Genomic DNA, 27,750 nt, shown 5'->3' with positions numbered 1-27,750 from the left:
TAAATATATTAAGTGTGCTGTGTCTTGGGACTGAAGTTGACATTCACTGCATTAATGTGTTTTTTCTTAAATACAGTGCACTTCCATCCCAAACTGTAGTACCATTTTACTACTGTTCTACTTCAGAGTCTTTACTGTCTTCTATTCCAAACCTCCCAGCTTTCTGAGTTTAGATAGGAACTGATGTTAATATTATTGAGTTATTCTTTTACACAAAATGTTACTAAGAATCAGAACCAATTTGCTAGGGTTCCACCTATAGAGGAGCCTGTCTATGATAAGGACTATAAGGAAGAGGAATAGCTCACGGTTTACTCCACACTTGGGCTTTTATAATACTCGTCTACATCAGCAGTTTAGAACGCCAAATCTACTTTTGTACATCTTTACTGAACAGAAGCTTTCAATGAGGGGAAAATTCCAATTAGTTTTTACTGAATTATAATGACCTTGGTTACTTCCTCTTATCAAGGACGGGCTCATTTTCTCAGTTCTAGCTCAGACAGATCGGATCCGGATCTAGGCGTTTGAAGATATTCTACTCTGCATACACACAAGATGAATTAGGCTACAAAAATTGCAACCTGCATTTTATTAATTTGTAAAATAATAACTACTTTAAATATGTAAAAACATTTGCAGAATAACAAAGCATCTATTTTAAGAAAACAAAATTGGCTCATTGAAGCAAAACTGGGTTTCTGTTTGTTTTTGTGGCACTCAAGAGTGACGGACACTGCAGCACTCAGACTTCAGAATAGTGAGCTGTGCTACTGTTCCAGGATCTCAGGCCTCACTCACCCCCTGATCGTCCACATTTTGTGCCTAACAGTCTCAGCCAGATGACCAGCACTCTATAGCTCTGCACACACAGGTAACACACCTGGACAAATAAATCCAAGTGACGTACCCCTTAAGCTCCAGAATTACTATTAACTGCAATTCTTAATATTTAACTGTTACAAAAAAATCACTAGCTACTATTAGACTAATATGTAAATTATGTAGCTATGAGGGAGAGGAACTGAGGTGTGCATCGCACAGACAGACACTTGAGGAGTTTAAGGGGTTAACACACATAAGAAGTCTACGTTTTATAGAATGTTGGGGTTGAAGTGTGTTGGGGGTGTGCTGGACTGAGATTTTCCACAACACAAACACACAGCAACACATAACCATCCTAAACAGTGTGTTACCTATGCTGGAAAAATCATGAAAACATGAGCACGGATCCACATACATCGTGCCACAGTAGATGAGATGAGTTTACAAGTTTCAGTTTCAGTATTCTTCCTGTGGTTTTCCAGGTTTTCTCCAAGTTTCCTGTTGTAAAAAAGCCCCCGAGAGCAAAAATATTCCAGTTCAGTCCCATGTTTTTTTCCTCCATGTGCTTAAGTTTTGATTCATGTCTTTCAGACTCAAGGATTCTCTCTCAGTAAAATACAATATGATAAAAGATAAAAAGACAAAAAAGACAGCAATCACACATGATAAAAAGTGCAGAGACAGATTGAAGCGACCCAGTGTATCAGGACAGGTTAGCTGAGGCAGTTCCCTGCTGCTGATTGGCTGACTGGATTGAAATGCAAGGCACATGCTCCACCTGGCTCCTCCACTTCAGCTGAAATAAACACAATATATTACAAATTATGAAAACTGCAGATAACACTGCTAAAGTAAAAAAAAAAGGGCCACTTTACCAGACAGGAATTAGGCCTAGTCATGGACTGTATCTTCCTTTCAATGGAAAATCTCCATTCAAAATACTGTGTAGTGCAGGACTAGGCTTAATCCATGCAAATAAAATGGCCCAATAAAAATTGAGTTCAAAGGTATGGGCTATATAAACTGAACACAGGTTTAAGAAGCTCACTAAACACTAAAGCTATGAGGCAGAGTTATCTAAAGGCCTTTAATATCAACACCACTAAAACCCTAGACCTCAAACTATAGCCCTAAATACCAAATCCAAAAGTCTAAACTATAACCCTCAAAATCTAAACCCTAAACCATACCATAAACCTCATACCACAAACCCTAACATTAAATTTCAAATCATAAACCTCAGTCATAAACCCCAACTGTAAACTGCAAACCCCATCTACAAACTTCAAACCCTAAAGCCTATACCCCAACCTCTAAACTCTTGAATTCTAACCCTCCAGCTGCTGCAGTACCTGTTGTGTGTCCAATAGGGGTCAGTGCTGCAGGCTGTTGCTGAGGAGCTGGCCCTCCTGCAGCGCTGCCATGGCCAGTCTCAGGTGCTCCCTCAGAGTCTGAACCTCTCTCTCACTGCGCTCCTTCATCCCCCGCAGCTCCTCACACACATCCTTATAGCGTGCACACACACCCTGCTTCTCCTGAACATGCACAAACACTTTTATGAATGGTGTCTGAGCTGTGTACAAACACATGATCAACTTAGCAAGAGGAGAGTTTTATGATGTGGTATCTCAGGGGTGCACAACTCCAGTACTGGAAGGCCAGCACAGTTTGGAGTTTTCCCTGCTCAAACACACCCACTAAACCTGGCAGTTAACAGATAAGTGTAATCAGGTGTGTTGGAGCAGGTAAATCACCATACTGTGCTGGATACTGGCCCTCCAGGATTGGAGTGCACACCAGTGGTATCTTCACTGTTTCAGCATGTACAATGTTACTGACTGACTCAATCACTCACTGACTCAATCACTCACTGACTCAATCACTCACTGACTTTCTCACTCACTGACTTTCTCACTCACTGACTTACTGCCTGACTCACTCACTTGCTCACTGACTAACTGACTGATTGATTGAATTACTGACTCACTCACTAACTGACTGACAAACTGACTGATTGAATTACTGACTCACTCACTAACTGACTGACAAACTGACTGATTGAATTACTGACTCATTCATTGACTGACTGAATCACTGATTGACTGAATCACTGACTCACTGACTGACTGAATCACTGACTCACTGATTGAATCACTGACTCACTGATTGAATCACTAACTCACTCACTGACTGACTGAATCACTGACTCACTCACTGACTGATTGACTCACTCACTCACTCACTGCCTCACTCACTCACTCTACCGTGTTGAGAAACTGCACTTCGTTCCGCAGGCACATGATCTCTTTATGTAAATACTCCACCTCATTCTGCTTCACTCTCAGCAACACCTGCACAGAGACACAATATGACTGTTTAAACACCTGTACTACTAATACCACCATTACTGATTACAACTGCTGTACCACATCTACTAATAGTACTACTACTACTACTACTACTACTACTGCTACTTTAACACCACTACTTCTATATGGGTATCTTTACTACTACTACTACTACTACTTTAACACCACTACTTCTATATGGGTATCTTTACTACTACTACTACTACTACTTTAACACCACTACTTCTATATGGGTATCTTTACTACTACTACTACTACTACTTTAACACCACTACTTCTATATGGGTATCTTTACTACTACTACTACTATTACTATTACTATTTTTGCTTTTCTACTACTACTACTTTTATAATGCAATTGCTACTACTACTATTTTTACTTTTATACTACTTCTATATTGCTACTTTTACATCCGTACTAGTTAATATTTTTATAATACACCTATGCTACTACTATTTTTAAAGACTATTTTTACTTCTATACCACAACTTTTACTTCTGCACTTCTTTTTGTACTTCTACTTCTATACAACAACACATTTTACTTTTCTACTACTACTTTCATAATACAACTACCACTACTTCTTCTATATTACTACTACTACTATTGCAATTATTTTTACATCTGTAGTACTCCTACTGTTGATATTATTACTCTTACTTCTATACTACTACTACTACTTTTGCTACCAAAACCACCTTTATGTCTACGCAACTTTTATTACTACTACTACTACTACTACTACTACTACTACTACTTTTACCTCTATTTCTTTTACATAACTACTAATACTGCCATATTCCTACAATGCTAACATGTTACTCTTAAGATAATACTAGTATCTATTACAATAATTACAATGGGCACAAAATGTTTCCAGCTTTTCATCTGGCAGGCAGTGATGTAGCCTCACCTCCAGCTCGCAACCTGGACGCTCCTTTTGGTCAATGGCAGCAACCTCCTCTGACCCTTGACCCGTGACAAATGAGCGCATTCGCCGAATCTCTTCTGTTAAACGAGTGTGCAGGTCCTACAGGGAGGGAGGGAGTGAGAGAGAGAGAGAGAGAGAGAGAGGGAGAGAATAAAGTAAAAATTAAGAACTTCAGATACTCATTTGCTGGAGAAAACTAAAACCTCCTTCTCCCTCCGACCCTTGTTCACCTTGTTTTCTTTTTTCAGCTGCTCTATCTCTCTGTGCTTCTGATTGATCTCTCTCTCCCTCTCTCCGCTGTGCTGCTGGGCGCGATTTAGCTCCAGGCATTTCTGAGAGTAACGCTCAGACAGAGCCTGCAATTCTCTGCCCAGAGAGAGTAACTCCAACCTACACACACACACACACACACACACAATCTATAAGCAACACATTCCAGTGTGGAAAAATAACTCTCCACGATAATAATAAGTTCAAATTTTCTGGCTAATAACGTCCCTATGAGATTCTAGTAGTTTGTTAGCGCTCAGCTAATGGTGATTTGCATAAACATTATTTCTCACTTAGCTATCTCTACCCAGATACTACAGAGAAAAACAATTCCTGATTGGCCAATTTTCCACTATGCATTTCAAGATCTAAAACCTGTTGTCTTTGTCCAAAACTTTACAATGAAATTAGTGTAGTACCGTAACACTTCAAATACAAGTTTAAATACAAGCATGATTAAATAAAAGGAAAAAATTGAAGTGGGGAAATATAACCAAAAAACAAGTTTGTGAAGTCTGGCATATTACATTCAGCGTCTGAAAAAACGATGTGCTTGTGTTCTTGCCCAAAAAGGCCTACAGCTTATTTTATAAAAAAAATTCACATTTACAACAAAAAAAACACAATATTAGTCAGAAAAAAACTAAAATTTGATAATTCCCCCAAAACATTCAGTCCTACTGATGGGCTAGTTAGAAAGTACATCAGCTTCAGCTGTTTTAACATTGGTAATTATTGGAAATTATTACCAGATTTCAATTGTATTCACTTAAAAGTACACACTAAAAGATGGTTCTTCAAGGGTTTACATACATACATACATACATCATCTAAACCGCTTATCTTTCTGGGTCGCGGTGGGGTGCTGGAGCCTATCCCAGCTGTCATTGGGCGGAAGGCAGGATACACCCTGGACAGGTCGCCAGTCCATCGCAGGGCTCTTCAAGGGTTTGAAGAACCATAATAAAGAAAATGGTTCTATACAAATCCACAAACAATCAAAGAACCCTTTGCATGAAGAAAAGTGTTCTATATAGCACCAAAAAGGGTTCTTCTATTGCTACAGGCTTGACATTGTAAAAAAAGAACCCTTAAAGAACCATAATTCATAAGAGTGTAGGTATTTCAACATAAACTACTACAGAAACTATAGCAACTCTGTTTCTTTTGTAGACTGAATGGGGTTTTTTTTTAGCAGTGTTCTGTAAGCTTGTCAAAACTCACAAAAGCAGCTACAAATGCACACATTTGTGAACAGAACACGAATAGGTCAGCTGGTGAGATTTTACCACGGCATCTGGTACAGACATATGTACAATGTAATAATCCAAATATATACAGCAAAGAATATTCGCAACATTATTTTTTAAAGATTTTCCTTTAAGCTCAACCATGTGTTTCTACTGTCTTTTCTCTCTCCTACCAATGTAGTCTCTTTCTACTCATAAGTATGTTGCACAATATTTATTACTATTCAATTATTTTTTGCAGGTATCAAAACATTTCAAATGTTAAAAGATGCCATAAACAAAATAAAAACTGTAAATAAACAATGCTTTTCATATAATGTAACTAAAAACAGACAAACTGCATTTTGGTGTTATAAAGTGACTGTAGAGATTAACTAAAAATTGTTGTAAACAGCACTTTAGCAACCATAATAAGATCAAAGAAGTGGTTGCTGCTATTTTGCACTTATGCCTCACTGCATATGCATTTAAAGGAATTTTCTTCTCAAATCACAAAATACTAAGAGGAGATTATTATAATGAAGCACCTACACTGATTTACTGAGGCTGATATTAAATACTGAGTATGTGTTATTTAACACTTGTAAAAAGCACATCTTCTTTTTGGTGCTAACATAGCTGCCATAGCTTGTGCTCAGACAGCAAAAGAGTTTTTCAAACAAATGTACCTATTTTTGTGATTTATTATTTATGTAAAGGCCTGCCAGGCCACACTATCCTAAATTTGATGAAGGAAATAAATAAGTTAAAAAAAAAAATTAACAATATTTTAAACTTCTAATATTTTAGTTATATTTTGCTAAATGAATTTCTGACATAAGTTGAAATAATGTCTCATTTTCTCAAAATAATTATTTACTACGTTGAAATAATCACATACTTTCTTTTAACTTTGTCATTACCCTGACCTACTAAATCAGGAAAATGTCATTTTGATGTAATGAGTCACAGGTTGAACCTGAAACAGAGAGATTAAAAGTCTTTTTTTATTCTACCTTGTCGAAGTGCTTGCATACAAAAAACACAAAGACAACACTGTACCTGTATTTATCGCACTTGAATTCTAAGCAGATAATCTGCTAAATTTGATACCCCCACCAGCATAAAGTGTCTGTAAATGGTGCCTCTCACAGTAAAATCTTATTTTGCTCTGATTCATTTTTCGACAATTTTAAGTACAATAATGATTTTCCTTCAAGCTCCTCCATTCTGCAGTGCAGCTACAGCCATATGCAAAAGTTTACCTGTGCCTTGTAAAATTACGTGATTGTTTAAGAGAAAGTAAGTAAAGATCCTCTACAGAGAACAAACTTTTGTACATTTTAAAACACAACAACTGTTTATTTGCAGGATTTGGCATATCAGAAAAAAACAAAACATCTATGCTATGTCAGCTATGATGTTTTGTCATTTTGCCTTCTTAGTTCTGCTAGTACACTGCCTGGACAAAAACAAACAAACATAAACAAACACAAATGTTTGGCTGATACGCCATACCTGTGTTTGACTCTAGAATGTTCTATTCTTATTCACTCTGGTTTATTTTTCTTGCCATTCTAAAAACAGCAGCACAGCCTGTGCATAGGCAAAGATTTGTCAGTAATAATGTTAACTCTATACTTTTCTGTCTGGCTAGTTTCGTTAAAGTTAGACTCTTGTCATATATCTTTGACAAATATTCTATGAACTGTCATAAACAAACTGTAGCGAGGTCAAAATTATGTCAGCCTAGCTAACACTGTGGAAGTGTTATTTATCTGTGTATAATTTTTTTTAAAACAAACATTAACTGAACATTAATTAAATAAATGTAAATGTGCTATTGTTATTTAAATAGCGTAGGCCTAATCCACATACAATCTGCTATAACAGAAGAGGATTATTAACCAGTCTAAATTTCTTAATTCCTTTCTAACCAGTTACCAACTCTAGCATGGAATGCTGGAGGTGGAATGTGCAAACATAACAATATCTCTTCAGAACTAACAAAATGAACATTTGTTTTCTTTTCCTTAATTATTACCAACTGTACTTTTTTTCCACAAGTTTTCTCAAATTGTAAGTACAAATTATACTGCACATATTAAGACAAACAATAAGCAGCATTACTGATCTACATATACATAGACAGTGACATGGAGATTACACATCCCATTACACACTGCCACAGTACATACACATCATACATTGTTGCTTGCAAAAGTTGGTGTGTGTTTATACTTACTGCTGCTGGTCTCTGAGAGATTGTGTGCCTGCTGTGTGTGTCGCCAAGCTTTTAGCTTTCTGCACCTCACGCTCCAGCTCTTCCTTATGAGCCTTCTTCAGGGCTTCCATAGCTGATACACACACACACACACACACACACACACACACACATGTATATATAAAAAAGCATAATAACAATGATAATAATAATGTATCTGATTAATCGCTGTCATAATACTGTAAATCAGACCCTCAATCGTACAGATCTCTTACAGAATCTCATACATTATTTTCTTAGTCCTCCAGTCACTGTTGTGCAACGACTGATATCAAACTGCTTCGCAATCCATGATTCCTATGAAGTTTTAGTTCTTTAGTCAGCATTTCCCACATACATACATTTTAAATGTAAAGCTCCAGATATGGTCAGATGTGCCCCAGGGACCCAACAGTCTAACACACTGGATGTTGTTTACCACCCATTTCAAATGCCAAAAACAACAATAAAAACATCAGGTTTGGATTTGTCTGTGTAGTGAACCTCAGCATTAGCTGAACACAAAAAGTAGAATTATCTAATCCTATGTTTGCTCAAAGGTGAGTCATTTTATTTGCTGTGAAGTTGGTAATATGAGATAATCTGTCTGAATAACAAGCCACAAAGTAAAAGTGAAATCTTTCCTTGTGCATTAACAAGATCGAACTAATACAGTACAGTTTTAAACTACCTGTTTTAAACTACCTGTTGACGCAAGATCCACGTTTTTCAGCAATATGGTTAAAAAGAAAAAATTACTAAGAAACATTTTGTGTCTGTCAGATGAAAAATTGTTCCAAATTATAAGGCCAAATATTTACATTTTAGGTGTATCTTTCAGCCTATATCATATCATGTCATATCAGTGAACATACTGGTACACCTCTAAGAGTTAAAAAAAAAAAAAAACATTAAGAAATCATTTATAGGATTGAAAATGATACATTTTCAAGTATAGGGATAGTAGGGCATATGTCAATATTAGCACTGCTGGGCTGTGTGGGTACGGTGGTGGGTAAGGCAGAGATGGTGGGGACGGTGAGATGTTGGCAATGGTTGGGGTGGGAACAGAATTTCATCCCTGTGCAGCTCTCTAGTATGGAGTGTTTCTTTTTATACATTTTCAGGACATCTAGGAAAACCTGAGAAAATACAGGTCTAGTTTACAAGACCAAATAAATGTGTCATTATTATATGTAATAAGTATTACAAATACTTGTTTGTATATATTATATATATATATACACACACACACACACACACACACACACACACACACACACATATGTGAAAAATGGGACCTTATTACATTTATGTATTTGCATATACACATGTACATTACAAATGGGACATACAAACATATATGCTTACATACAAACAGGTAACCTGAATAAATGAGTGGAGCAAGATAGCGAGTGCAAACACTTGCAGAAGGTATCCTGCATGATACTATTAAACAATTAACTGCTCTTCCTGTGCTCTGTGGCACATGGAGCAGGTCCACTTGACCTCAGTTGTAAATCAAGATGCACAAAGGAGAATGTCTGATGCCATTTACATTGTTGTAGACAGATGACGGGAAACCAGATTTTTTTATTTTTTATTTTTTATTTTTTTTAAATGGAGCAATGATGGAAAATTCTGCCACCACCAGCAGCAACACTCCGCTTACGGCTGTGGTCAGCGGAATTTTGCTGTGGATGGTTGCAGAATTTTTCCATCAAGAGTTCAATTTGCTCAGCTTTTTCCATTGAACATTGCAGTGGAATAAACCAGATGCTAATTTTTTGATCTGCTAAATGGTTCTAGTGACCTGCTGATCGGCCATAGTTGAAGTCTTGGCGTCCCTGTTTAAGTAACAACAACTAAGCTTAAATCTAAACAAAATTTTAAAAACTTCAGAGCACATTCAAAAGACTTTTAGAATAAAACGGTGCTCAACACAATTGCCCTGCACGTAGGCAGAAACACCAGTAATGCTATCTCCGTTGGCTGTGTACAGTTAGGAACTGGGCTATGAGGCACAGAATGTCGATTTTTCAACGGCTACAAGCAAATGCAGCACAAGTGACTTTAAAAAAGGGTTCCTTATTGGGACATGGATGTAGGAGATTCAGCCACAAAGACTAAAGTGATCTGCATTTAGATCTATGAAAAACACATCAGTAAATAGGTACTTAGGCACTTTGCTGGCATTTGTGCGGTTAAAAGGGGAGGGTCACTGAGAGGCAGAACATTTGATAATTGATTTGCAGTGACCCTCCCCTCATGCTCTGCGGATGGGGGAAAATGCCCCATCCACAGGGTACTGAATGTTTTGTTTATGAAAATGATACAAATCAACCCAAGTGAGCATTTATGGGACATTTTGGAGCGACGTGTTAGATAGCCCTCTCCACGACAATCGTCAAAACACAGACTAAGGGAATATCTTTAAGAAGAATAAAATTTGTAGTACCCTCGAGTACAGTTCCAGAAGCTTGCAGAGTCTATGCTAAAATGCACTGAAGCAGCTTGTGGTGGCCCAACACCCTCCAAAAAATTTGATTTAATTTTTAAAGTTTTTTTCCTTTGTCATTCATCTATATGTGACATAAACAATCACATTGTGCTAAACGCTATGCCAGATAATTTTTCTCTGCTCAGTAGACTCTGTAGCAGCAGAAGTAGTAATAATTTTTGTAGGACTAACGTTATCTAGCTGATAAGCATGTTAGAAATGGCTTTTGTAGCTAATCAAGCAGACCACTGTGCTCTCTGTTACATGACATTACGAAATGTGATTTCTCTAATCTGCAAACTACAGGCTGCCAAGTTAACTTCCAACAGTGTAGGACTGCGTCAACCACAAATGACAATGAGAAATGTAATGCAGATTTGACAGTGTGTATGTGTGCGTTTTTACCACGCGCCGTAGCCTGTGTTTCCTCCTGCAGTAATCTCTCTCTCTCTCTCTCCAGCTCAGCTGTCTGACGCTCATGCTTCCTTTGCAGCTCCTCTAGAGCCTGTCTGTGAGCACGCTCCATCTGCTCCAAACTCACACCACACACACCCCCACATATTTCCCCACACACACATCCCCCACACACACCCCCACCACCCTGCACTCGCTCCAGCTGCTGCCTCAGAGATGCCACCTGGCGGAGAGAAAAAAAAAGAGACAGGGAGAAGGAGGTAAAGCCCACTGAAAGATGTGGCAATAAAACCTTCAAGAATGAATTCTATGAATTACTTGGACTGATTTGTAAAACAGAAATAGAGTCAAATTTTCCCCCTCTATATTAAATATAGATGATCAGTCAAAACCTGTTTGGTGTCTGAAGTTTGCTTTTTTTAGTTCTACACTACAGCTACGAGGCTAATGCAACTAACAAGTAACAGAAAATTATACCTCACCAATTAGCACTGTGCCAACTTTATGCCTAAATCATCACACACTTGCCTCAAATCAAAGTTTGACACTGTGTCATACAGGCCCATGCAAAACTTGGGGTGCCACTGGGCAAATAATAATAATCTTTTATTGAGCTTCTGTTTTTCAAAGGAGCCACACATTTGGCAGAGAATTAAACAGGACAGATACATTTACAGCAAATCATCAAGTTCAACCTATACTATGTTCCCACAACATTTATGGTGCATCCCTGAAATGCAGCAAATACCAAGTGAGGCATGCAAACCTTCCTATGTTAATCGATGTAGCATTTAATGCCAGGCACATGCAGCGAGCAGTGCAGCAGAAAGTGCACACTGGACTTTCTGCATAATTAAACATTTATGATAAAGTCATTTAAGAGTGGCTTAATGTAAAATGTTCCATTTTAGAGAAACTTAACAAGTGAGAACTGTTTACAGCAGTGATCAAATCCACACAATCTAAAGCTTTTAATGACTGAATAAAAGTTATTACATGAAATAATTATGAATGGGTTGCCTGATTAAACCCATTCATGGTGTAGGGCACATGTGTCAAGTGCCAGCCCACATGGGCCAAAACACTGCAGATTTCAGCACACTGCCTCATTAAACAAACCTGATTCAGCTCATCAGCTAATTAGCAAAGTCTTCATGAACTGAATATAGAGCACACTAAACGCACTTTGGCCCAGAAGGTCACCAGTTTGACATGCCTGGTTTAGGGGTACATGCAGGGCGTTCTAAAGCAGAATAGTCCTAAAAGAAAACTTTATCAGATTTACTATTTTGGCATTATCAGCATAAAACAAAAACTCAGAAAACATGTTCCTATCACCAGTTGGTACAATGAAGCATTCAAGAACAAAGCACTCTGAATGACTTTGTTTGCATGTGTACAATTGATCTATGCAGAAATGAAGAAATATCCATGGAACATTTTTGACTTTTATATGCTTACTCATTCACCACACCACTATGTATGCAGCCATATCACATACAAGGAGCACTTTAGCCAAATGACCCTCATGAATACACTATAACATGCCTTTAAGGCTCATACAGCAAATTAAAAATAAAAATCTAGCTCATTCCTTTATGTCCGCTATGGTTTCTGAATGTGTATTTGTGAGCATGAATTCATGCCTGTTGAATCTGCTCATCGATACGGAAGCCCCTAAGTACAACAAATTAACACCCAAAAAACAGAAAACCTGAAATCACAGCAGCAAATTCAGAAACACAATGATAATGAGCAAGAATACGTGCAAAATACAAAAGAACACTTCATTCAGATTCATATTTCCTCTCATAGCTCCTGTAGTTTAAAGGGGAATTCCCCCAATTTTTTAATGTATGCACAGTTCATTCAATGAGATATAAACAAAGCCATTCAGAGTGGTTTGCTGTTACATGGTTCAATGTAAAGAAAAACCCTACTGACTCAGATTTCTTTACAGTTGTGGTGATAGGAACCAGGAGTCATGTCTACAATACAAATATAGCCATTTTATTTACCATCCAACACCACCAGCAAACCTACATGTCTTCTGAGTTCTTATATGTAATGCTGATAATGGTAAAATAGTGGTAAACCTGACATTTCTTTGGGAGGGGTGCTTTGTTGTCTCACAAAACACTGCATGTACCTCTCCACCATGCATGAATTTAATAAAATGCATCAAAAGCTTATTTCAAAACTACCATAAAACAATGTCTCAGGCATCGAGCAGCACATTTATAATCATTTCAGGTAAAAACTGTCAGTGATTGAGATTTGAGAGGTATTAACTCTTCAGACGTCTGGTTTTGTCTCCACCACTGTGAAAAAATTTTTAATTCAGTAAGTTTCCACTTTACATTAAACCACTCGAATGATTTCAACAGAAGTGCCCTGAAAGTTCATGTTGTTGCATTTCTGAATTTACTTATTTGTTTGTCTCTGGATTTGCTATTAAATTTTTACATTTGCTGTTTCATTCTTTTGTGCACCTTCACAGGGCCTTCATGAGTTAGTGGTCTTTGACTAAAGCATTCTAGGTCACTGTTTCACCACACACACACACACACACACACACACACACAGATGGATTGATAATTTGCAGTTGTCATTTTGCAAATTGAAAATCATCTGCACGCTCTACCTCCCTCTGCAGCGCCTCATTGGCTAACGGGCCAGACCGTGACCCCAATGCAGGAAGTGATCTCATCTCTTTGAGCGGCAGACGCTCAAACTCCGCCCACTTCCTCTCTATCTCCTCCTCGATTCGTTTCTGTTCCGAAGCTGTCACTGCCCCCTTACGATGCAGCACCCCCTCCCATTCGCTTTGGGAAGGGTCTCTGACTCTCTCTTCTTGCCACTGGCCATGATCACGGACCTGCCCTTCCCCAGCCTCTCTCTGATTGGATGGGGTGGGGACAAGGGGGCTGGCTACAGGAGACAGCTCAACGTAATCAAATCTGCGGTGGGTGGGGTTTGGAGCGGAGGAAGTTTCTGATTGGGAGAGAAGACGCCGGGAGGATGGATGACGAGAGTTTTCTTTATCACTGCTACTGTCTGGAAGCCTAGAGAGAGAGAAAGAGAGATAGCGAGTTAGAGAGAGAGAGATAGCGAGAGAGAGAGAGAGAGAGAGAGAGAGAGAGAGAGAGAGAGATTGATTATCTCTAGTATTGTTATTCAGCTTCCACTTTCCTACAGTTTTAAAAACACACTTAAATGTTGCTCAACAAACCCTAAGGACTCCTTACTGACTTAGTGATATACTGACACATACACCTACAAACCATTCCTCAATAATCACACGCCTTGCTCTAGGTGTTTTGACACTAGATCCACAATACTGTTCACATGCCTCACTTTAGCATCATAAACTATGAGAAGTATTATTGGACACTCAAATTGGGGATCTCCAAACATGCTAAAATATGATAGAAAGAAAATGCTAAAATATGCAGTTTTGGTAGTTAAATGGTTAATTTACACTTTTCCAGGACATTATATCAATCTTCTTATTATCCACATGTTTACACCTCAGTGTCACTGCTGGACTGAGAAGTTCACCACTGAAAAATATCTAGCCAGCAGGGTCTGTTGGGCAGCGTCTTGTGACCAGTGATGAAGAACTAGAGAATGACTTAACTTCTGCAGCTACAACAACATCTACTGTTCAGACAAGGCTTTCCACAGGATTTTGGAGTGTGTCTGTGGGAATGTGTGCCTATTCAGTCAAAAGAGCACTGCTCAGGCACTGCTGTTCGACAAGGTCTGGCTCACAATCAACGTTTTAGTTCATTCCAAAGGAGTTTAGTGAGTTTGAGCTCAGGGATCTGTGCAGGCCACTGGAGGTCCTCCATACCAAACTCATTAACCTATGTAATTTATGGAGCTAGCTTTAAGCACAGGAGAACACGCATGCGGGAACAAGAAGGGGCCTTCCTCAAACTGTTGCTACAAAGTTGGAAGCATATAATTGCCTAAAACCTCTTTGTACGCTGTAGCATTAACATTACCCTTCACTGGAACTAAGGGGCCCAAACCCTGAAAAACAGCACCAGACCATTAGCCCTCCTCCAACATACAGGATGATTCAAAAAGATTAATCTGATTTCAAAGCGCCATATTTTTACAACCATGAGGCGCCTAGGAACCAATCACATACCAACTGGAAGAGGGGGAGCAGAAAGGCAGAAAGTGTTCTCCACTTCAATAAGAATGAATCTGTCATAACTGTGCGAGGTGAATTTCGTCGGTGGTGAACCTTCAACAGCTCAGAGTGTTCGTCGTTGGTTCCACAACACTGGATGATCCCCGAAATCGCATTGAAAGAGTCATGAGTACAGTGACACCCGACATGCTCAATCGAGTATGGGATGAATTTGACTATGGCGTTGATGTTGTCCGTACAGCTGGAGGAGGTCACATTGAGCACTTGTAAAATGACATAATAAACTTTATGCTCACTTAAACCATTTACATTTTACTGCATTGTTCTGTAATGATTTGTAAGTGAAATAAATCAATTTGAAATCGGATGAATCTTTTTGAAATCACCTTGCACTATGCATTTCAGTAGGTAGTGTTCTCCTGACATCCAACAAACCCAGATTCATCCATCAGACAGATACCAAAGTGTGATTCATCACTGCAGACAACACATTTCCACTGCTCGAGAGTACAGTGGTGGTGTGCTTTACATCACTCCAGCTTAAGCTTGGCATTGCACGTAGTGATCTTAGGCCTGTGTGCAGATGCTCGGCCATCGAAACCCATTTCGTGAAGCTCCCGAAGAACCCTTCTTGTGCTGATGTGTGCTCGCTACATAGTCAAATTTCAAGTCAAATTTATTTGTATTGCACTTTTTACAACTGATGTTGTCACAAAGCAGCTTCACAGAAATCCATTAAGGACAAAGTTATAACATGAAATGTAAATCCTCCAGGTGAGCAAGCCAGTGGCGACAGTGGCAAGGAAAAACTCCCTCAGAGCTGGGGAAGAAACCTTGGGAGGAACCAAGGCTCACAAGGGGGGACCCATCCTCTTCTTGTCAAACTACCTACAAAATTATTATACTACTAATATTAATAGTAGTAGTAGTAGTACACAGTTGTTCCGCTCTGAGTTTGCATGGTCTACTGCTTTGCGGCCAAGCTATTGTTGCTCCTAAATGTGTCCATTTCATAATAATAGCACTTAAAGTTGACCAGGGCAGATGTAGTATGGTAGAAATGTCACAAACTAACTCGTGGCTAAAGTGGCATCCTGTGACATTGCTCCGTTTAGTACAACCCATTCTATCACTCTGCATGTGTGTGTGTGAGAAAGAGTTAGCATGGTTAGTATGTGTAAAAGGGACTGATTGTGTAATGTCTAAGAGATTGTGTAAGTGTGAGATGAACTGTGTAAAACTGAGATGTGTGTGTGCGCGTGTGTGAGACTGACTGTGTTAGGTCAGGAGAGCTGCTGGGTCTGATGCTTTTCCTTAGAACCTCAATCCAGTTTCTCCTGATACCGGCCGTCATCGCCGACAATGTAAACACAGCATCCTTTGTCTGAGGGAGAGAGAAAGAGGGAGCAGAACTATTTTACATCAGCTATATAAGTTAAGGATATGTCTCAAAAAGCTTCCCTTTATACATATAGTAGACTATTAGGGTGTATTAGTCACTGCTTCATGTTATACAGTTTACACAAAAGTTTGGGCACTCCTAGTCAAATTACATGATTGATATGTATATCTTCAAGAGAGATTTTCTAAAAACTCTATGGATCTTAGAGAAGTCTACTCTATTGCTTACAAGACTATCCATAAATCTCCACCTTTCACTGGGATTTTACTCACCTGAATCTGAAACCCATAGTTCCTTTCCACATCAAACTCTGAGACCTTCACACATGATCTGAGATCTATCTCCCCATCCAGCTCCTCTTTCTGCAGTAGACAGAAGCAGAAAATGTTTGATAGTCAGAATCACAATACAGACCCACTGAAGCCCAAAGAGAGTCCAAATTCCACCTTAAATCAGCATCCTAATCCAGCCTCAATTTCACCCACAAGCCAGCTGCAATTCACACCTAAACCTCATTTCAACCCAAAATCCAGCCTCAACTGAACCCACAATGCAGCCCTACCCAGCCTCATTTCAACCTAGCCTGAATTTGGTCCACAAGCCAGCCTCAGTTAAACCAACAATCCCACTGAAATTCAGAGCCAGTCTGACCTGCTCAGTGTCAAAACACTAGTGGAGGGGAAACATCATTTAAACAGTCATAATTAATGTGAGTGATCACACTCACTGGATTACCTCTTCTGCTCCAGAATCTCTGTAGTACTTAAGACCAGCGTCCGTCAGCACAAACCAGTGTTTCTTCCACTGTGTACACACACACACACTGCAATGTGCATAATATCATGCAAGGGACCAGAGAACACTTAAATGCTTAACAATACATTCATTCACACACACATCTGCTGTCAAAGCAAACAGCAGTAGACAAACTAAAAGAACATGAAGCTATCACCTTACACACACACACACACACACACACACAGAAAAAAGAGAAAAAGATGAACTGATAAAACTAAAGACAGGAATGCTGTACCTCTCCATTTTCGTCCAGTTTTGACATCCATCCTTTCTTGAAGTTAAGCAGGTCAGGCTGGAGAGAGAAAGTGAGTTAGAGAAAGCAAGATCTCCACTGATACTGGAACCTTATACTGATATTTTTCTTTAAAAACTACTAAGCTTTATAATTAACTATTTTCATTTCAGAGTTCAGAGATGAGCATCTAAAAAGTAGGCCAATAATCACTCTACAACCCCACAGGAAAAAAAAAAACAAAACACACAGCCAACATCACATCACATTTGTTACAGGATTGGATCAGATTCCTTATTTGGTATCTCTAGTATGACTGTGTACAGACTAGGCCTGGCGTGACAGGATGATGACAATCAGATATCGTTAATGATGGACAAGTAGCCTGATGGCGCTGTGTAAAAGGCGTTAATCGCAGTTTTGAGAAAAGAACTAAGAGAGAATAAAAAGGACTAGTCTACCATTAAACAGCCTGTAAATAAGTAGGGAAATTGCCATTCATGTTTAAGAAATGTGCAGGAATGCGCCTTAATGGTCAGTTTTTTTCTGTTTCAGAGAGAGATCGAGACAAAGAGAGCTAAGAAGTTCATTAAAAAGCTGCGCTGTAATGCTAGCTTTACCTACAGCATGTCTCTTCCCTTTCTACGTGCTTTAACTCACATGAACTTTAGTCTGAGTATACTGGAACCAAAAATGAGTGCAGCCGTGCTTTATACCTTCAGCTTGCTTCAGTGTGGCTTACTGCAGTGAAACAACAAAGCTCAAGTGACAGGGTGTTACCCTAGAGCAGCTAGCTCTAATGTGGAGAAAAGGTTCCTCTGATCCCAAACCAAAATCAAATTAAAAAGAAAAAAGACTATATATATATATACTGTATATACACACACACACGTCTCTAAATATGTACACAATATACACATTAATACACACCACTAATTTCCAATTTACAGTTGTACAGTAATATATGTCTATAACCAAGAAACAGGATGAGAAAAAGGTCATATATAGTATTGAATAATATGTACATATAATGTTAAAACACCAGGCGTTATTTAAAAGGTGATGGTAGAGTAAATTTCCCACTGGCTGTGTGACAGAAAACAGAAAACAACAGAAAAATACTTGTCTTTTCATGTGTCTTTTCACATGAACATGGCTTAGGTTTCTCCAGCAGGGAGTGCTATTAGCAAGCAAGTCACCCTAGATATGCACCAGAAGAAGCTCATGAATGCATGTGTAGTCGTAACGCCTAATATAACGACAGCTGAAGTAGTTTTTAAAAGATGTTGGGTTATTCAGTATTATATTATTTAATATGTGGTTTTATTAAAGATTTTCATTAAAACAGTGTTGTTCAAAAAAAGCATACACACTAAAAATAGGTCGAAGCCCCAGCTGACCATGTGTATTTGTTTGAAAAAATTATTTTTAGATATTTCACAGGCCTAATGCAGAATAAATAAATAATAAAACATAAGTAACACGTTTGTACAATAACCCAAATCGTGTGTTTGTTCTTACTTTAATCAGCAGGTGAATTTAAAAAATGATTTCTGTCACTTTAAAACAATATGAACGAAGTTGAGAGTGGCTTACTCTGCATTACACTATTACACACAAGGGTGTGTGCAAACAGTGTGGATTAAGTGTGAAAGTAACAGGAAACACACAGAGAGACAGAGAGAGAGAGACAGAGAGAGAGAGAGAGAGACAGAGAGAGAGAGAGAGACAGAGAGAAGATGAAGTTTTACATGCAAAAATGGTGGAGAAGAGAAATGCACTGTTTAAAGTGGCATGCAAAAATCTGGGCACGTTGACTACGCTTTTACGACACTGCAGACAGTGATAATTGCAACCTGGAAGTGTTTTCATATATTTTTATATCCTTCCCCTGCTTTAGATTAATTTTCAGATCCTCAGCCAGCAAGTTTAGAGAAGCCCACTGTTGTTGAGTGTTAGCACATGGTCTGAAGAGTCAGAAAACTTATTATGCTAATGACAATTCTTGGTCTGCCTAACTAGTCCTAACAAGTCAATTAAAGCCTAACAAGTTAATTATGAGACTTTTCAGCTGGAAGTGTTTTTGTTTTACACAATCACCATTTTACTTTTTCCTGATTTTTAAGTTAAACGAATATAAAGTAATTGTGCACTATGATTTTTATTTTTCAGTTGGCTAGAGAGATTATGTTTATCCCCCTCCTAAAAATCAACATAAATGTATAATTTGCCCAGGGGTGCCCAAACTTGCATACAACTGTATATCTGGATGCTTGACAAACATTTATATTCCTAAAACCTACTTATATTACATACATACACACACACACACACACACACACGCACTCAGAGTGCTCTCAAGGCAGTAAAGATGTGATTATGGATTAAGATTAAGAAACGCTGCCCTGTCTGCATTCTTACTTACACACACAAACTGTTATCAGTCTCCAACATGCCACTCTCGCTTCAACATGCCGCTCCATTCCACATACTGAAATCTTTTGTAGAATTCTCCAGAATGCTTCACTCTGACTAACACTGCTGTATTCAGTGTTTTCAGCAGGTCCAGGAGTGTATTCTGGCTTAATTAATTCTGTGTGATTTAGGAGCGTATTATCAGCTTTAGGTGACTCATCTTTAGCAGGAGTGTTTTTTGAAGCGTTTTGTATTCTCAGTTTAGCAGCCAGGCCATTAAGGCGCATTTAGTAGAGTTAGGCAGCGTTCAGAGGAGTTAGGCAGCGTTTAGAAGTTGTTAAATGAGAAATAATATACTGTAAATTATTTATACTAAATACTTGGTAAGAGACCAGATCTTTATGTTTCAAGTGTGTAGTTTGGATATTAATTAATTATTATTATTATTTTTTTATATAACATTTATTTTGTAACTTTTTTCAGCCTTTTCGGTCATTATGGAATCACACATCTAATATTTCTTCTCTTTTTACAGATACAGATCACAAGTGTATTGTTACAGATTGCAGGCTATCTGTATTAGCCATCTTCCTTCACTCTTCATTCTTTCATTAGTGGTCAGCATGCTGTTGGCTGGACATTTTTGGTTGTTGGACTATTCTCAGCGCAGCAGTGACAAGTGTTTAAAAATCCCTAAAACACCATTAAATATCATGATACATATCTTATAAAGTGAAACTGCCTTTAAGTATTGTGATCGATGTTTACTAAAGTTTAACCAAAATATTGTTGCTGTCAAAACAAAACCTTGTATCTCACTTTTGTCATTTTTTCACATTTTAAAAATGCCAGTTGGCCTTTACATCCTATCAATATTGAATGCTGAATGGACTGACGGAAACAATTCAAAATAAGATCTTGTTCCACTGAATCTTACTAAAAGTTATTCCAAGTTATTTTCTGGGGCTTGAGCTTTTGTTCTGACAGTGATGACATTTCAAAGCATATTGCAATAATATTCAACATGAGATTCACAATGTGGTATTTTGCTCATTTTGTGCAGCCCAGGTTTGGATCACCTACAGACAAACTAGATGAAATCCAAAGCTCACTGGGCCTTTGCTAACAACGAAGAAAAGCAAACAGACTGAGAAAAATAGTGAATAATCAGCAGTGATGAAGGAGGTGCTGTTTCCTTTGCTCTCACAGAAACACACTCTACTCAACTTCAGTCCTGAAGACCCCATTGCCCTGCACAGTTTCAACTGTTCCCTGTTCCAAAAAATCTAACACAGCTTATGCAGGGCTTGATAGTTAGCGGATAAGCTAGATCAAATGTTTTGAGCCAAGGAATATGTGAAATTGTTCTAGGCAGGGGGTCTCCAGGGCTAGAGCTGAGAACCACTGGTATGCTTTTGGGGTGTTTTTCCATGTGTTTCTATATGTGTTTATGTAAATGTTACTGATACACACTCATAACAACCCATAACCTTAACCACACACACACACACACACACACACACACACACACACACACACACTATTTTCATCATACTGGGACATTCGACCCCCATAAAGACATAAACACATACTGTTGACTTATCTACGTGCTGTCTCTTGGCTTGTACACACACGACCACGGCAAAGCGAAACCTTCACACTTACTTGAAACACCGCTGGGGCAAACAATACAGAGTGTAAGAAGACACACCCTCAAACACACGCGCGCGCACACACACACACACACATAAATATATATATATCAACTTTTAAACTCGTCTTCAGAAACTCACCGTCATGTTTATGATCTGCAGGAGGATGATCGGGATGCGCAGAACTTCCGATTATCGATCACTGGTCCATTAGTGACGTTTTGTAATCGCGCGGCTCTACCTGTTGCTGTGCGCGAGCGCTGTGAAGCTAAAGCTACTACAGCAGCGCGAGCACAGAAAGCTCAGGACGCAACAACTCCGGAATAAACACACGAACACACACACTTATACACACCCTCACATCACACACACTGACACCCACGCTGCGGGTTTGCCTAGCGCTTCTACCGTCCCGTTTAAACTTTAATTTCACCCTTTCACAACTTCCAGCTCTGGGCTGCGCGCGACTTCCTGGGAGGATCCCTCAGCAAACATCAAAAGCGACCTATAAGAACTCACCACCAGCAACCAATCAGAACGCGCGCAGCAACCCTTCAGCATACAGGAAAACAGCAACAAACCAGAACTCCAGAAACAATCGGGACATTCAATCAGAACATGAGAAGCATTCACAGCAACCAATTATGACACCAATATAAACTGCAACCAATCAGAAAACCAACAATCATGACAACCAATCAGAACACCAGAGGCACCATTAACAACCTATCAGGACACCACAAATTTTTACCAGCAACCAATCAGCACACCATGCTTTTGTTAACCCCGAGGAAAGCCATACCGTGTAGATAAAGTTTAAATCAGAATGAAATTAAATGAAAAGTAATGAAATTAAATGATTTTAACCTTTTTTATATTTGTTTATTTTGCTGATAAAGGAGTTAAGGGTTTCACATGGCAATGAAAGGTTGCTAGGGGGGACCTAAAAAAGGTCTTTGAATTTTCACTCTGGTAAAACGGGGCACTGATGAACGAAACGTCATTCTATAGCAGGATCAACTGCAGGACAGCTTTCATAGCCAGTAAGAAACTCCGCTACTGCATGAAGCACACATTCTCAACACAGTTTTTTGGCCTGAACAACTTATGTGAACGGACCAACTAATGATCTTTGGGTTGTGAATGTGCTTGATGCAGTAGCGGTACCAGAGAAACCAGGCAAATGCATATTGGCCTTGAAGATTTGGGGCCCCCTGCTGGCCACAAGCGGTAGAAACATTAACTATATCACGACTAGTTAGGCAACCTAGCTAGCTATTCAGGGCTTTTCTGCTTATTTAGGCTAGCAAGAAAATGCTTGTATTCCAGTGATGCCCAAATAAAAAAATGGAAAGGTAAGTGTAATGATATGGAAAGAACAAGAAGCCAAATCAAAACTTTTTTGAAGCCAGCACCAAGATGCTTCTGTTGTGACAGATTAGCATTAGCATTAGTAACTAGTTACTATTTCTATGTCCTCATGCATAAAGTGAACCGAGACACAGAGAGAAAGATGGAGAAAAGGAAAGAGAGAGAGAAAGACAGAGAGAATAAAAAGTGTGAAAGAGTGTAAGATAATGACAGAGACACAGAAGGAAGTATGCATGCCTGGTCAATGGTTTCATCCTCAGCCTGTTCCACACTGGAGGAGAAATACACTGATGGCCTGCTGCCCTGCAAACCAGAAAACACTTGAGTGTTTACAGCAGTCACAAAAATTCAGGCACAAAATTCAGGCTTCAAGACAGCTGTTGCACTGTTTTAGCTATGCAGCATAGTTTTGACCATTTCTATAGAAAACAGTATGTCATTCAGTGTCTGAAACCACATAAACAGGTCTGTTTGAGATTACTTAACATCTAAATATAGTCTGAGGTAAGTGTGTTATGATTTAGACATGTAGTTAGCATGATGTTAATTGATAAATAAGCTTCCATTACTTGTTAGCTACATTAGCTTTGTTACTCCAGTGCACAACCAAAGAAGCAAACACTAAACATGTCTTGGCTGATCAAATACATTGCCACGCTAAACACCTGAGTAGTGAGTCAAAACAGTAGTGAGGTATTCGTTGTATATCCTTAGCTATGATGCTTTAAGATGTTGGACACCTTCTCATACATGTACACTACCTGTGCAGGTGAGGTATATTTGTTCTTGACTACACATAACACAATGATTTTTATAGTACATATTAAATAATTGTAGTAACTGTGTAATTTATACTCTAATAAATAATTCATAGTAGAGAATGAATAACTTGTGGTAGATACTAAACAATTTCTAGCATATACTGAATAACTTATAGTAACTACTGAATAATTTATAGTAGATACTAGATTAATAAGTAGATTAATAACTGAATAGTAAGTCTACAGTTTACGGATTTTAGTCATTGTACAAGTGATTTACTCGTTCAGGTGTGTTACCTGTGTGTGTTGAGCAGAAGATGGAGCTGCCCTCTGTTCCCTGGACTCATCCCAGGTGCTCTGGACAGTTTTAGAGTGGGCATGGCTGAGGAGAGATGGTCCATGTCCATGTCCATGTTTATAGATAACAGTACGTCATACAGTTTCAGAACCCACATAAGCAAGTCAATCTGGGATTATTTTGGGGTAAATACGAAAATTGTGTAAATTGGATTTTTTTGCCAAACTTTTTTCCTTTAAGAGTTACAACCATTGCAGGAACAACACTAGAGGGCTGCAGTACTGCATGATTATGTATATCCCCTAGTCACCTTATTCCCTTAATGCACCTTATTCAACTCATAAAGTAATTATCAACAAGTATGTGTTTTAAAGTGTTATAACCTTATATGCTTGGATTTGGATATGTAACATGTTCTATGAACAGTTTTTCTAAGCTGATCTAGTGCTGTAAGGTACTAAAATATCAGCATGATATTTCTAGGTTTCATGTTAACAGACATTATTTAATTAGCATTAATAAAGTTAATGATTTAGCTATTGAATGGCACGACTGCTGCCCTGTTGACACCACAGCCATCCATAGTTGAGAGACCATGAGAGCATTCTCTCTGGGTGGGTAGGATGGGCCTTCTTTTCTCCCAACAATGCTTATTATCAATCAATACTGCAAAAACTAAAAATCAGTATCACAGCGTATCAATATATTCCCGGTATACCAGAATAGATGGTATCGCCCAGCACTAAGCTTATGTTGCGTTTGGAGCAGTGTAGCCCGTTACCTGGCAGGTTTGTAATATAAGGGTTCGTCCCTGTTTCTGCTTTCAAGTCGCTCCAGCCGGCTTGGCCCCTCCCTCTGGAAGACGGTCTTGACCTTCGGAAGGTCAGCCATGATGGCGTACTCCTCCCGGTTCAGACCAGATGAGCCAGCTGACAGGTGGCCTGACTCTAACGAGTCCATGGAGCTCTGAGAGGAAGTATGTCTTTGCATCTGAGGGGAGGGGCTTCTATTCCTATTTGACAATCTTCTGAAGTCAGGGGAGGGGCTGTGAGCCTCTTGGCTCCTCCTGTCCTGACTGCTACTCCTACTTTCCGTCCGAGTGTTTTCCCAAGCAACTTGGGCAGGTCTCTGAGAGTAACCGATTGGCTTGTTCTCAGCACTTTTTCTGGATGGGGAGGAGCTACGGGAAATGGGTGGGCTGTGAAGAGAGTGGATGGAGCCTCGCCATGACTTTGCACTGCTATTGGTTGATTTCCTCATGTAAGAGATCATCTCAGCCTTGGTCTTGTGCAGGATTGACCGTCCTGCTGGCTCATGCCTTGCTTTAGATGGAGAGGAACTCCGAGATTCTCTGCCACCCTTATAACTGCTAGCCTCAGATTTGCGAAGAAGAGATTGGCAAGGAGTATTATAACCCTGCCTTAAAGGGGAGGGACTGCGGCTATCAAGTCCACGACTATAGGACGTTTGGTTTGCTTCAGTTTTGCAGGGCACTGATTGGCCAGGTATATCATAACTTCTTCTTGAGGGGGAGGAGTGTCGACTTTCACAGCTGTGGCTGCGAGTGGAGCTGTTGGTCTCACATTTGCGCAGCGATTGACTGGTTGTCTCAAAGCTCCTCTGTGATGGAGAGGAACTAGTGCTGTTCTGACCCCTCACATTCAACATGCGACTTGTATCTGATTGGCTTGGTGCACCGTAGCCCTTCCTGACAGGAGACGCACTGCGCTGACCTTCAACCACCTTGCGCAAAAATGACTGGCTGCCTTCATAGCCTCTCCTAGATGGAGAAGAGCTATGACTGTCACGGCCACGACTATTTGAAGAGCTGTTTGTTTCAGTCTTCCGGAAAAATGATTGGCTTGAAGAGTCGTTACTCCTTTGCCTTGATGGTGAAATGCTCTGGGAATTGCTGCCATGTCCACTGTTAGTCTCCGCCTTGCGTAACCCAGCTCTTAGATCGGCATAAGAGTTGGACAGAGATTTAGCAACACTGCTGGCAGTACCCACAGAGGTGGCGAAGGTCCTCAAGTTTTTCTGCAGGCCTGTGGACTCTGATGGACAGCTATAGGAACTCTGAGTGGGGCTTCTGGACCTCTGGTTATGTCTCTGTGAAAAACCACCTGACCCAGGTCCCCCACCTGACCCAGGTCCCCCACCTGACCCAGGTCCCCCACCTGTCCCAAAACCTCCACCTGACCCAAATCCCCGAGAGGGCAGGGAGGAGACTGACTCAGTCCGTTTGAAAGGGGAGGAACTTCGGGAAGGAGAAGAGGACTGAGAGTGGCTTGAACTTTGTCGAGAAGAATAGAAGGTTCCAGACTGTTGGTAGGAGGATGAGTAGGACGTCCGCAACCCCCTTCGGCTAGATGCAGCCAGAGATTCCGCTTGTTTGAAAGGCGTGGGGCTTGGGGACCTGGGGCCAACCTGAGCCTCCACCTCAATGCTAAGGTCCAGAGGTTCTGGAGAGTAGCTTGCTGGAGGTTCTGGTTCTGGGTTCTGGATCTCAGTGGTTCTTCTATAAGAAGGGACGCCCAAGTCTGGGTTACGGAAAGGGATGGTGGCTTTGGGTTCTGGGGCGGAGTTGCTGGGTAGAGGATGGCCCCGTTCAGAATGTCGATGAGGAGGTGGGGGGCTTTTATCTCGTAATGTTCTAGCACCTGCAGCCCGGCCTAGAGAGAAATATCCACTCTCTCGGTCCCGATCTGCTTTTGAGCCCCCTGAAGAAAGACAGAGAGGGATTACAGTAGCCAGATTGAGCCTGCAAATAATCCCACAAGTACTTGATAAACCAGACATTCCCAGACCTCAGAGACTCCCAGACAGTCCACATTTTTGTTGTAGTCCAAGCAAGCAAATCAATAAGTAAAATGCTGATTACTTAACAAAGCATGCCTAGTGGTAGTAATTCAACATCACAAGTCAAGCTGCCTTGACTTGTATTGCTTTATACCACAAATCAATTCGCCAAGTCCTTTACCGCCTCACACCAAGACTTTCTACTGCTGGGCAATTTAGGCTCAGGCATGTGAGGAAACTGAAACAGAGAAAAAAAATGGACTGTCTAGTGGATCTCTGAGGACTGTGCTAGAATTGTACAATACTATTGAACGACCCAATCCAGCTTTTCTTACTCTGGACCAATTTCTTATTTTATCCCTGTTAGTTGAAAAGTGGCGTGCACAGCAACTCAGCACTGAGGAACACCCAGAGAAATCATTAGAACCATGTAAACAACACCCATGCTTCGTCACCCTGTAACTGGAGCTGCCTGAATGTGGTTTTGGAGCCTTCCTCACCATGTGAGGGTAAGGAATGGCGTCCGAAGCTTTCACGGCCCCGTGCTTCCTCTATCCATGCCCGGGGATTTGGACGGTGGGGTGGAGGGCCCAAGCGCGTCATCTTGTGGTGATGAAGGGGAAGAAAGTCTTCCTCTGGAGTAGTAGAACCGCTGGAGGCCAAGTCGTCTTCACGCTGACTGGAATAAGAACGAATAAGAGAAAACTGTGTATGAAATTTAAAAAGTGTAAAAGCTAACACGGACCAGAAAATAAGTTATTTCAAAGTCAAAACTCAACTGTAAGACTTTCTATTATTATCTGTTCTTAAGCATTGTTAAATCTGGATTTTAGATAATTAAGTAGATAATCCCTGTTGAACATTTGATATTACAGTAGTAAAACAATTTGTACATATAAAAGACACATTATTATTTGCACTGTGCATATAAAAATTAACATATTTACATATACACAGTGCAAAAATGAGACTAAGTACAGAAGACAACAGCATCAAACAGAAGGATTTAGTGGTGTGCATTACCAGCTTGCTTACAATAACACAATCAAAATGTC

General features: G+C 39.7%; 2 protein-coding genes across 3 annotated transcripts; both read right to left on the bottom strand.

The window, feature by feature from the left end:
- Positions 1-559: 559 nt before the first annotated feature.
- triobpb (TRIO and F-actin binding protein b) lies at positions 560-21,980 on the bottom strand. 2 transcript variants are annotated; one of them, XM_036567019.1, is made up of 13 exons: positions 21,608-21,980; positions 17,403-17,459; positions 17,105-17,192; positions 16,642-16,731; positions 16,242-16,351; positions 13,447-13,867; positions 10,794-11,025; positions 7,871-7,982; positions 4,357-4,516; positions 4,109-4,225; positions 3,090-3,176; positions 2,178-2,360; positions 560-1,621 (listed from the first exon to the last, which is right to left on the bottom strand). In XM_036567019.1, exons 2-12 carry the CDS (start codon positions 17,408-17,410, stop codon positions 2,199-2,201), a joined length of 1,587 nt encoding a protein of 528 aa, XP_036422912.1. In that variant the 5' UTR covers positions 17,411-17,459; positions 21,608-21,980; the 3' UTR covers positions 560-1,621; positions 2,178-2,198. The 2 variants fall into 2 exon arrangements, with proteins under 2 accessions (XP_036422912.1, XP_036422910.1); XM_036567017.1 differs by having other exon boundaries at positions 17,105-17,173; positions 21,608-21,976.
- Positions 21,744-27,140, bottom strand: LOC118804908 (serine/arginine repetitive matrix protein 1). Its single transcript, XM_036565521.1, has 5 exons — positions 27,137-27,140; positions 24,678-26,616; positions 23,896-23,980; positions 23,075-23,140; positions 21,744-21,782 (listed from the first exon to the last, which is right to left on the bottom strand). The coding sequence occupies exons 1-5, from the start codon at positions 27,138-27,140 to the stop codon at positions 21,744-21,746; spliced, it is 2,133 nt and encodes a 710-aa protein (XP_036421414.1).
- Between the last annotated feature and the right edge of the window lie 610 nt (positions 27,141-27,750).

This window comes from Colossoma macropomum, unplaced genomic scaffold, assembly GCF_904425465.1.
Source record: "Colossoma macropomum unplaced genomic scaffold, Colossoma_macropomum, whole genome shotgun sequence".
Lineage (NCBI taxonomy): Eukaryota > Metazoa > Chordata > Actinopteri > Characiformes > Serrasalmidae > Colossoma > Colossoma macropomum.
This window is presented reverse-complemented; position numbering and strand designations above follow the sequence as displayed.